Below are 13,104 nucleotides of genomic sequence, written 5' to 3' on the forward strand. Positions count from 1 at the left end.
ATTTTCATTTTATTGCTTCAGATCCTGGGAAGACCCTACCTGAAGCCCTTGATTACAGTACTGTGTGGCTGCAGACAGTGCCCGGAGAAATAGACAGCAAAAGTGGTATTCCACCTTCCCTTGTAACGCTGCAAATTAAAGACTTTCTTAATGGACCAGGTAAGAAAGCCATAATGCAAAAGTATGCATTTTATTTTTCTCTGAGACTATATGAACATGTAGTGGTTTTTGACATTATTGATAAAAATGAATAATTCATTTGTTTTCCCAAAGTATATTCTCTTCAGATTGCCCAGAATAGAGAGCAAAAGACAAAATAAATATACAAGGAAAAACTCTTAATCTGACAAATTTGGTTACCAGTTAAAGAAAATGTGACTGGAAGCTAAAGACCTGTTATTTTATTTCTACCTTTACTCTACTAATCAATTTAGTGATTTCTCTCTTTCTTTATTTGTGGGGGTTAGACAGCACTAGAACTTGAACTCTGCCTGAGCAGTCTACCTCACCTTTTTTGGTCAAGGCTGGAACTTTACCACTTGAACCACAGCTCTCCTTCTGGCTTTTTTTTTCTTAATTAATTGGAAATAAAGAGTGTCATGGACTTTCCTGCTCTGGCTATATTAGAACCTCGATCCTTAAAATGTCATCCTCCTGAATAGGTAGAATTTCAGATGTGAGTCACTGGAGCCTGGCTCATTTTTAGTGTCAGAATTGTTTTTGTTTGTTTTGTTTTGTTCCTTTGGCATTCTATGTGCCTAGGCTCTTGCCGTTTTGTTTATACTTGATTGATTTCTTTGCATAGGGATGAGATTTGCAAACCAATGGTAGATTGAGCACCATATTTTGAAGACAACCAAACAAATTGAGATTTAAGATAAATGTCAGTATTTGAATAAGAGGCGTTATAGAAATATGATTTTTAAATAATTGTATTTATGTGTTTCTTAACATACTCTTCAAAATTAGGAATTATATAAATACCATTTCAGATTTTCTACCATTTCAATAGTACTGATAGTGTATTTGTTAAGTCCACCTTTTAAGAAATGTTTTCTTACCTTTACATTATATTACAAAGGGATGTCAATTCAACATGTCAATTTGTAATACAATTCATCTTGCTCACTGTCACCCCTATTATCACTCTTCCTTTCCATTTATTCCAACTCTCTATATCACCCTCAAGTGCAGCGGTGAATTCCCATGGTGTAACTACTTTAAACAATTAACAAATAGTTTAATGAATTTAATATCAAGAAGCTTAAGCTTATCTTATTTGAGGAGGCTAGGATTCAGGAGATGGGGATGAATGGGAAAATTCAAACTTTTAAGTAATTGAATAGAAGTAATTATCAGTGCTTCTCACATTGCATCTGCATTTGAAGGATTTCAGTGGCATGTGTTAAATGCAAATGATGATTTAATAGCTCTAGAACATATGCTTGAAAGTATATTTCTAACAGGCTCACAGTTAAAGTCGATTCTATTGGTCAGTTTATAACAGGCTTTACATGACTCCTACTAATTCTTTTTAAAAGTTAATATAAACACACACACACACACACACACACATTACTTCTACTATATATGATTTTTCTATGAATATCAGTCACAGTCTTTGATGGGCAAACTCCAGATATTTAGGGGCACAAGAAATATTTGAGGATAGCACAAAGACAAGTGGTTTTTAGAATAGTGCTTTTTTTCTGGAAAATCATACATGAAGTTACTCAACACATTTTAGCCATAAGTACTTTTATTTTCTTTGTACTTAAGGATGGATTAATCTTCAGTGATAGATTAGCTCTGTGGAAATTTTCTCTGAAACACTAATCCAACAGCTTTGAATTGGTTCAAAAATTGCTTTTAGACAGAAAGAAACTTACTTTTGTTCACTGTAAACAACTTGTCTGGCACAGTACATGCATAGATACTATTCCACAGAATAATTACATCCTCTTACTATATCACTATGTTGTCATCTCATGTTAATTTAGAAATCAAAAAGCTCTAACAAATAGCAAGATCAATTAAGTGGGAATAACAAGCACACTGAAATAGTTTATTTTGTATTTGAGGGCAATCCAAAATTGTTTTTTTGTTGTGTTTTTTTTTTTAACAGATTTTAGGTAATAGGATTCTGGGAGACGATTTATTCTGGGATTAGAGTAACAGACCACTGTCCCCAATACCATTACTTTCCTATGAAAAATTAAAAAATACAAATAAAAACTAAAGATGTTATAAATGAAACTTCCATTCTTACGCTGTTATAATCATTACTCAGGGCCACGAGTTTGGCCTAGTTGTAAAGTGCTTGCTTACCATGAATGAAGACCCAGGTTATTCCTCGGTACCACATACATAGAAAACAGCCAGAAGTGGTGCTGTGGCTCAAGTGGTAGAGCACTATCCTTGAAAACCTCAAGGACAGTGCTCAGGCCCTGAGTTCAAGGCCAGCATTGGCAAGAAAAAAAGAAAAGAAAAGTCAGAAGTGGTGCTGTGGCTCAACTGGTGGAGCGCTAGCCTTGAGAATGCCCAAGGACAGTGCGCAGGCCCTGAGTGCAAGCTCCAGGACTGGCAAAAAAAAAAAAAATCTGTATGCACATCTATTTATCACTCTCAGAGACTTTGCTGACTCTCCTAAAGTTCTGTTTTTCCATCTACTCTTTTCATGCTCTTGAATTTAGGTTACATTAACAATGAAACTTGTGGTTTGATAAGTAGAGGAAATAGTGATTATCACTGCCTAATCTTAAATTTTCTACAAAAAGATGTATATGTAAAAGGTCTTGAATTTAGCTTTTTGGATTAATATTTTTAGAGGATGTTTTCTCTGTAAAAAACAAAAACCTTAGCAGCAATGCAGCTCTTTAACATTTATATTGGGAAAATAGTTCAACAACAATTCTTGAATATTCTCTATTGCTCTGTTCATTTAGTAATACCTTAAGCAAATTTAAGTCCTGACTTCTACATAAAAACCACCATCAAAGATCTCCCAACCCCTGCCTCCTTACCTCCTTCCTCGGGAGGCAACAATTGTACCCATTAGCAAGGTCAGTGGCTTGGAAAAACCTGGAAAACAGCAGCTACTAGAAACCCGCTAGAATAATATCTCCAGCAGGTGATAGATTAGTTGGAACAAATTGGAACCATTGCAGTTCAGCAATCCTGGTTTCTTTCAAGCTGTTTTTAAAATGTCGTCATTTTAATACACAATCTAAGCCCTGGGGAATAGTCCACAGCAGGTTAATTTGAATCATATGATGTGTCACTGCCCTCAGCTGACATGAGCTCTATTCCATGTGTGAAGCCATAATAAATCCATTCCTAACCGAGGAAAATTCCCTGTGAGAAGGTGAACTAATCCAGGACTCACACTGGCATAATTGAAAGCAGAGCTACCTGTTCCCAACACAGTAACCCTACAGAGAAAAAAAAATTATATCAGATACCTCTTCTGTTGAAAAATCATTCATACTTCTTGTAAATTCAAATTCTGCTGTGAAATGTTTGGTATGACATCATATAGAAATGTAGGACTTTGCTCACTTGATCCCAGTTTAAAAGTTTTGTTAACCATAGGCTTTCTTTGAAATTATTTTGTTTTAATTTAATGAGAGCTGACACATAAGAACTGGGAAGGGTACAGATTTTTCTAATTAACTGAGGGTCATTTGCAAAACTATTTTTATTCCCTGATATTTTGTTTTTCATTGTCCTTATTGCCAAAAACATGTAGAGCTATTGTCATAGCCATGAAATAACATTTAAATAACAGCAAAGAAAAAAAGTATTAACTTGAGACAAGATTCCCAAGACATTTCTGGTTTATTATAAATTATTAATTTGCATACCTCATTGATTATATAATTCCAATAACATGCTTATCTCAACACAGTTATAAATGCAATTTTACATTTATTTTAAAGTACATAGTATCTACAGTTGAAACTCATAGCACTAATTTCTTTTTCTCCTAATAAAACAACTTTAGTCTCATCTTGTTTAAATTATTCACTATATTTTTTATTTTTCTGAATTTTTGTTGTCTTTGGATTGACTTCATCTCTAGTTTTATTTCAATTTAGTTTAAAAAATTTATTTAACTTTTAATTGGTTACAATCCCATTTTGAATGCTTTTAATATTTAATGTTAATTTACAGTTTGGTGTTACAGTAATTTTAACTAGATTCAGAATTATTAGAGTTCTGCAAACCTCTTTGATTTGAAAATAAATGTGCTATACAATACTAAAAGATTTCTTAATTATAGTAATGTCACTTGGTTAAATTTATATGAATATAGGAATTATTATAGGAATTATAAGTTGTTTATCCCATATATATATGGATTTTAGTGTGTGTGTGCATATTTATATTTTTTTTCAGTTGTGGGGCTTGGACTCTGGGCCTAGGCGCTGTCCCTGAGCTCTTTAGCTCAAGGCTACTGTCCTACCCCTTGAGCCATAGCCCCACTTCCTGTTTTCTAGTAGTTAATTGGAGATAAGTCTCACTGTCTTTAGTGCTGGGGTGGCTTTAAACCGAGATCTTCAGATTTCAGCATCCTGAGTAGCTAGGATCACAGGTATAAGCCACCTCACCCAGCTGGATTTTAAGTGTTTATCTTGATACTCTTATTATTATTAAATTTTAAACTTAGTAGTAATTAATTCACATGCATTTTAGAGTTAATTAACTCAAAGGGACAAAAATAACTGAGAAAGTTGACCTAAGTAGAACTCCAGAGAAGGAAAATAAATAATAAATAATGAGAGGGCTTTTTTGTTGTTGTTTTATATTTTTTTTTTTTTGCCAGTCCTGGGCTTGGGCTCAGGGCCTGAGCTTTGTCCTTGGGTTTTCTCAAGGCTACCACTTGAGCCTCAGCACCACTTCCGACTTTTTTCTATGTATGTGGTACTAAGGAATCGAACCCAGGTCTTTGTGAATGCTAGGCAAGCACTCTACCACTATGCCAGACTCCCAGACTGTGTTTTGCATTTTTAATGGTGGTACTGGGCTTTGAAGACCAGGCTGTCATACTTGCTAGGCAGGCATTCTTTTTTTTTTAATATATACATTTTTATTGTAATTAATAGAGGAGTTACACTTATATTTGCCAGATAGAAGGTGCATTACTTCACAACACACATTGTTACCCCTTCTCATGTTTTCTTCCCTATTTCCCTCTAAGCAGGCATTCTTATTGCTAAGCCACACCTTCATCCACATTTTTGCTTGCCATTTTTGAGACAGGAAGGGAAAGCTTCCTGCCTAAGTGTGTGCCTGGGCGGATCCACTTGTTAAGCTTTCTGGTAACTAGTATATAACAGGCAGTGCTGCTGTATCCAGCTCTCCACTGAAAGGAGGGAATCTTTTGAACTTTTTTCTGCCCATCCTAACCGTGAACAAAGATCTCAACAATCTCAGCCTCCTAAGGAGCTGGGATTACATATACAAGCCACCAATGTCTACCTAATATGGTTTATTTATTTTATTTATTTTTTCCAGTTCTAGAGCTTGAACTCAGGGTCTAGGTACTGTCTGAGCTTCTTTTGCTCGAGGCTAACACAGTCACTCTGGCTTTTTCTTTTATGTAGTACTGAGAAATCAAACCCAGGGCTTCATGCATGCTAAGCAAGCACTCTACCACTAAGCCACATTCTCAGCCCATATCTTTTTTTTTTTTTTTTTCTGGTCATGGAGCTTGAACTCAGGGCCTGGACACTGTCACTGAGCTCTTTTGCTCAAGAATAATACACTACCACTCTGAACCACAGCACCACTTCGTTAAAGGCAAGACAATTCAACATGAAAGAAAAGATTTTAAGTTAAATTAAAATTCTTTCTGTTACTATTGACCTGATGCTTTTTTACCTTTTTAAATTAAGAAATAAGGTCACACTAGAGGTCTCCCTCTAAATTAATCCAGTTTTACAGACTTAGCAGTCTATTACCCATCTACATTTAAAAACTATTTAATAAAACTATAAGAACCTTGACATTTATACTTCCTAAGGTTTTTTTAAAAAAATATTTTCATTATCTCTAAGCAGTTGTCATTCAACAAAATAGTTTCTGAGTATAATATCTCTTGATCATTGTCACCTCTTATTCCTAAGATTTATGGATTTCAGTTTTCCATGTCAGCATGGTATTATCACAGTTTATTTTTTCGGTGGTTTATCCAAATGAAACAGTAAACTTGATGCTGAAATGTACAAAGAATTTAAAATACAAAAAAAAAAAAGCTTTTTTTTTCTGCTTTGATTTTTCAAGTCTAACTTGTATTTTAGGAAGAAATGAAGAAAGAAAAGTTATGTACCAAATTGATGTTTTAATAAACTTCAATCAGAAAACAATCTGATTTTTTTTGCAATTAAAAATGAGAGACATGTTTATTCCATGATCAGTATAGGTGCATGTTCACCATATCCAAGTCAAACCAGTCAGTAACTCCTGAGTTTGGCCAACACCAAGGCACCAGCGTCGTGGTGTAGAGTGGGTTCTCATGGCACGCATAACCTCACCAAGGGCTTTGATTCTAAAATTTTAAAGAAAGAAAAAAAAAAGATTAAAAAACCAAAACAGATGGTAAAGAGCAGCTGCCCGGTCAGACTCACACAGGGTGGGGGCACTGCCTCCCGCCACTCGGCCCCAGCCCCCTTTCTTCCTTTCCTCGTTAAAAAAAAAAAAAATTAACATCAACTGTTCTCTCATATCAGTAAGCTATATTGATTACTTACTCACTCTATAAAATGAAGAGGCTTAAATCTTCTTTAAAGATGTAGCCAACAAGGATGCATCCAGTGAACAATACTCTGCTACATGTCTTATAGCCAAACATCACAGCAGCTAGTCAGAGTGGCTAAGTAAAAAGGACCAGCACTAGTGAACTACTTGAGTAGTAGTTACTTAGACTTTTCACTTCTTCGTATAGCCTAAGTCTGACAGAACTTTTCTTCTACAGGAGAGAATAAGTGAGTAGGAGGATATCTTTCTAGAAATATAAGGTGAAATAGAAAAAGAACATTAAAATGGCTTCTCCTAACTTATGCTTTTGCATGCTGCTCTGCTTCCCCTAACATTCTAATCCTGTCCCTTCCTAAGGACACAGTAGGGAGCCTTCTGGTCTCAACCACATATCTCTTTTTTATTGTAATGTATAGAGGGGTTACAGTTATATTCACCAGATAATAGGTACATTATTTCTCACACATTGATACCCCTTTTCATGTTTGTGTCCCCATTTCCCTCCCCCAACCCCCTCCCAATCATCTTGTTTTCCCCCATCTCTTTTATGCTAACAATGTCCAAAAGTCTAGCTCTAGTGTTGACTCCTCTCTAAGTCAACCTCGTTAGTAAATCTGTTTTGTTAAGTATATTTACATTCAGTTAAACCTCTCATCTTTGTCATTCATTCTCTTTCTATAATACTCACTTTTTTTCCTTTATAGTTTTGAGGATTGAACTCTGAGCTTTGTACATGCTACCCATGTGCTCTGCCCTGAGCTACATTTCAATCCAGTGCTCAAACTTTACAACTGTTAGTGATAGCAACTTGATGGCACAACAGCATCTCTGATTGATTCTTGCATGTATTCAGTCCTTTTAGTTGTGCTTTTGAAGTGGTCCTCCATTATGGTTACTAACTCCCTAGTGTGGATGATGTATGCCTTCATTGTTTCTTCATCCTGTTTACTGATAGCCCTAGTTAGATTCTTTTTGTCTTAATCACTGTATCTCTGTGACCCTGCTCTATTAGATTCTTCTACTGAATTCATACAAATATTTTTAAATTTTATTTTGTTGTCAGAGTGATGTATAGAGAGGGGTTACAGTTATATTCATTGGGTGCTGAGTACATTACTTCTTGAACATTATTACCCCTTCCCATGTTTTTCTTCAGCTTTCCTTCCTACCCTCCCTCCTGAGTTGTAAAGTTCATTTCCAACATGTTGTCTTGTGAATATTGCTGTTACTTGGTTCACCCTTTGTCCTTTGTGTTATCATTTTTATTTTTCCCCTTCCCTTTCCTAATACAAATAGACAAATAAACAAGGTGCCACAGTCAGATACTCATATGAATCTTGACCACCCATTTCCCTCAGTTCATAAAGACAACACTTTCCTTAGTGCCCTGTCCTCAATATGTACAATAAGTAGGTTGATTTCTGGCATAATCTGATTCAAGTTTATATGATTTTTTTGTTTTGTATTTTTTTTCATTTTAAAGCAAAGCTATTTTCTAAGGTTTTGTATTTCATCAAGAAGCATATAGTCTGAGCATGTTAATGCTCTTTTTATGGTATTATCAGCTATTGACACTCAATGCCCAAATTGATTGAAGGTTGTACACAATTTTATTTTATTTTCACCATCCTGCTTCCCATATAGTGTTCTACTTCTGTAAGAAGAGAGCATTTCCTCATCATTTGGTTATCAAGTAGTATTGATCACCCCCCCAAAAAAATGATAAGAGGCTTCTTTCCCTTTATTCACGTGTTTTCAAAAAATGACATAACTTCCTATTATAGCCAAATAGTGGCTAGTTAATTGATGTTGTTTGATATTATTTAAAACTCATTATATTTTTAATGATGCTTAGTTTGCCTATTGTTGGTAAGGAGCGCCTCTGTAACTTGGCTTCTCTGCATATTTACTGTGGTTGCTTTTTAAGTCTGGAATCTTTGCTCCCCCTTTCTCTGTTCACTCTTAATTCTAAGCTGCTATTAAATTTCTTAGCTTAAATTCCATTTCCTTAAGTGATCTATGCATTTTCATTTGTTTACTCAGATCTCAAAGTTTATCCCTCCTCTTTTTTTAATACCATTTTTACTATTTCAAAACAATATTTGGCCCTTAAAGTATATCTATTGTCTTGAAGTAGAGTGTATGTCTCCATTGGAATAGCAAAACAAAAGTCCTAGGTACTAAAAGTCTGCCACATGGGCTGGGATATAACTCAGGGGTGGAAGAATTGCATAGCAAAGTGAAATATCCTGGGTTCAATTCCCAATACCAAATAGGAAAAGATTTTAAAACACAGTTTAGAAGATCTGCCAAAAATATTGGACATGGGATTTTATTTGCTCTCATGGTCATTAACCAGAGGAGCAGTGACCATTTGGGAGTCTAGTTCAATATATTGATGTTAGAAAATTAATTTTATAATCACATGTCATGGTTTTGGAAAGACAATGTTAAAAAAAATAGTGTCTGATCAGATGTATATTGAGTAATTTTGCTAGTAGTAGTAATTCTAGGTCTCAACAACAAACACTGTGAATTGCCATACTCAGGTCAAATCTTGTGTTGCTCTATTCATATCTTTGAACCTCCCCCTAGTGCCATGCACACAATTCCTCCTCACAGCACGGAGCACCATTTCCTCCTTACAATATATGAGATAGCGTATATCCAGTATCTCCTCAGTTTATTGGATAACCTGTGTCCAGTATCCTCGTGGCACATATGCTCAGTGCATCTTCACAATATATGAGACAGCGTGAGCCCAGCTCCTCCTCACAGTACACCAGACAGCACATATGCAGTCCCACTTGGTACACCTTAGTTAAAAGCACTCAACTGTCACTGCTGAGGTCTTTACATGTCACGTCTTCCCCTAAATATGCCAGTCTTGGACAGCTTTATAGATTTTCTAGCTTTACACCCCAAAATACTCATTCTTCATGGTCCTTTGTCATAAATACCTTTCCTTGGATACTATAACAAAAATTGTGGAGAGATGATTATGACCTAAGGACAAAAAATTATTAAAGTTATTATAATCTAGAAAATCAAAATCAATTATAGATTTGTTCTGATTGTACTTTTTGTGTTTGTTTGTACATTTTTGTGTCCATACATAACTATGTATGTAAACACTGAATATTTTCCTAGTAAGCCTTCCTGCCCCCCCTTTTTTTTGAAAGCAAACTTCCAAAGGAAGAAATACTTAACAAAGAAGTTTTCTTTCATAAATGTTATGATTTGAATATAATAAGCCATACTGAACCCATTCGGGTTTTGGTAAAAGATTTCATAATACGTCATAATGTAAGTAATATGATGACTAATGGGTCAAATAAAGTTGGAACATTTTAAATGAGAAAATAGCTGGTCCAGTTTTCAAGAAAGTTTTCATGTTTGGTTCCCTACAAGGTGTGCATTAACATGAACTTAGGGGAGTCACTTCTGGGACTTAAATTTCCTCTTTGATTTCATTATTGCAATATGATTATTTTCCTTTGACTAGTAAGTCACCTTCTAGGGTGATGGAAGCATAAAATAATTGTAATTTGTTTTTGTCTAATCTCCTTTTAAGTCAATAGTTTGTTCCACAATTCTGTTTCCTAGTAGCTGTTTGGAAAGTTTTGAAGGCTAATTAGAATCTAGCAATTGACAGGCATAGGTTTCCTTGGTAACTTCAAGATATAGAATATGTTCCAGGGATGGTGAAAAATTAGATCTGGCCGAGAAGAAGATGACTCATCTGGGAGATTCTCAATTACTACATATTCTTAAAATCTGAACTTTGAAAATAATCCATTTATTAAATTCAACAAGAACAAAAAACATTAAAACTCTTAAATACTAGAGTATGATAATAATTGGAATGATCTCCACACTAACAGTTAATGCTTGAGTCTTTGTCCAGTTGTGTTTTTAGTTGTTATAAAGCATTATTCTGTATAATTTTCATTGTGTCTCTATAAAAAATTCATAATCTATTTCTTTAATATTTTTATTTTAATTACAGTTACTGTATTTATCAACTTGTTAAACTACACAAGTCCAGAAAATATAAATTGACCTAATTTTATTTATTTATTTGCCATTCCTGCGGCTTGAACTCAGGCCTGGGCACTGTCTTTTGACTTTCTTGAGGCCAGCGCTCTATCACTTTAGCTACAGAGCCACTTCCAGCTTTTTTTTTTCCTGTGTATGTGGTACCAAGGAATGGAACCCAGGGCTTCGTGCATGGTAGGCAGGCACTCTATCACCAGACTGGGCTCCCAGCCCCTAATTTTTATTTTTATTTTCTGTGTTTAAAAATGACAATTTTGCCCAGTGCCAGTGGCTCATGCCTGGCATGAGCCAATCTCTCAAAAGACTAAGAAGTGAGGATCACTTTAAAGTCAGTCTGAGCATGAAACTTCATACAACTCTTATCTCCAGTTAACCACCAGAAAACCAGAAGTGGTGCTGTGGCTCAAGTGCTAAAGTGGTGTTGCACTATACTTGACCTGAAAAGCTCAGGGACAGTGCTCAGGCTCAGAGTTCAAGCCTCATGACCAACCGGAAAAAAAAAGAAGCCAAACTTGTGCTTGTGGCTCATGCTTATAACAGTGCCTATTAAGGAAACTGAGTTCTGAGGATCAAGAATCAAAGCCAGCCTAAACAGGAAAGTCCACAAGATCCTTATCTTCAATTAAGCACCAAAAAGCCAGAAATGGAGCTATGAGTAAAGTGGTTGGGTGCTAACCATAAGCTATAAAGCTTAGGGCCAGCACCCAGCCCTTGAGTTCAATCCCCAAGCCCTGAGCCCTTATGACTGGCACATAAAAGGGAGGGCAAACTTTTGTTGCACAATTTTTTTTGTTTCTAATAACAATTTCCTATATTATGAGACTGTAAAATATTCAAAATGAAAGCTCTGAGTTTTTTCTGAAAATAATGTTCCAAGATAGTTTACAGATGAAAAGTCTATTGATGCTGGGTACTACAAGTATCAATACAAACTGGTGTCAGTGGTTCACAGGTATAATCCTAGCTAATCAGTAGGCTGTCTGGGAGTTGAGTTTTAAGGACAAGAGCCTGTTATCTCCAATTAAGCAACAATAATCTTGACTTAAGTTGTAGGATACCAGCATGACCAAAACTTCCCAGCAAATATTGTATATAACATTATTATATTATAAATATATGACATATAATAACATAATTATATAATATATCCTTGCAGATGTATTAAATCATGTAACAATGATTCATTTGACAAATTTATACATTTCAGTGTCATACACCAACAAAGAATGCTGGGGGAGGGTTGTTTGTTTTGTGTGTGGATGTGCTAGTACTAGAGCTTGAACTCAGGGCCTGGGCACTATCTCTTAGCTTTTGTGTTCAAGGCTGGAACTCTTTTTTTTTCATATATTTTTATTGTAATTAATAGAAGGGTTACATGATATTTGCCAGATAGAAGGTGCATTAATTCACATAAATTGATACCCTTTCACATGTCTTGGTACCCATTACCCTCCCCCACACCCCAACCCCTCATCTTGTTTTCCCCCCTTCCCTATCCAATTTCAGGTAACCAAATACAAATATATCCGATATATCAGGTAACAAAGTGAGATACTGTAACAATATGAGATAATCAAGGGACAGCAAAAGAGATGAGAGATAATATAGTACCTTAAGAACAACAATCATTCATTATATGGCTATGTTTCTATATCCTAGAGATCCTTTCATTTAGCATCCTACTATATGGACTTTTGTATCAAGATTTTGCTCTATTGCAAATCTCTGCTAGGAGAGCCCAAGTTTTCTACTGATTATGACAAATGAGTGAAACCATTGAACCTAAGTTCCTTTGAGTCTGGCTTACTTCACTTAATATGATTTTTTCTAAGTCTTTCCATTTCCTAACAAATGGGGCGATGTCATTCTTTCTGACAGCAGCATAGAATTCCATTGTGTACAAATACCACAACTTGTTGATCCACTCATCAACTGAGGGGCATCTGGGTTGGTTCCATATCTTTGCTATGGTAAATAGTGCTGCAATGAACATTGTTGTGCTAGTGGATTTAGTATGCCCTTGTTTCTGGATGGTTGGTAAATGCCAAGTAGTGGAATTGCTGAGTCATAGGGGAGCTCTGTGTTTAGTCTTCTGAGGAACTGCCATATGCTTTCCATGGTGGTTGAACGAGTTTGCACTCCCACCAACAGTGTAGTAGTGATCCCTCCTGGCCACATCCCCTCCAGCATCTTGATCCTGGCCATTCTAACTGGAGTGAGGTGGAATCAGAGTTGTTTTGATTTGCATTTCTTTTATGACTAGAGATGTTGAGCATTTCTTCATGT

General features: G+C 35.6%; 1 protein-coding gene across 1 annotated transcript in view; it reads left to right on the forward strand.

Moving 5' to 3' along the window:
- Window positions 1–13,104, forward strand: part of Vps13b (vacuolar protein sorting 13 homolog B) — a 494,062-nt gene that overhangs the window by 322,870 nt on the left and 158,088 nt on the right. The window contains exon 35 of the mRNA XM_090339134.1: window positions 22–159. Coding sequence (XP_090195260.1) covers window positions 22–159 — 138 coding nt within the window. The remainder of the gene's footprint in view (window positions 1–21; window positions 160–13,104) is intronic.

This window comes from Megascapheus bottae, chromosome 9 (genome assembly GCF_031878675.1).
Source record: "Megascapheus bottae isolate mThoBot1 chromosome 9, mThoBot2.hap1, whole genome shotgun sequence".
Taxonomy (NCBI): domain Eukaryota; kingdom Metazoa; phylum Chordata; class Mammalia; order Rodentia; family Geomyidae; genus Megascapheus; species Megascapheus bottae.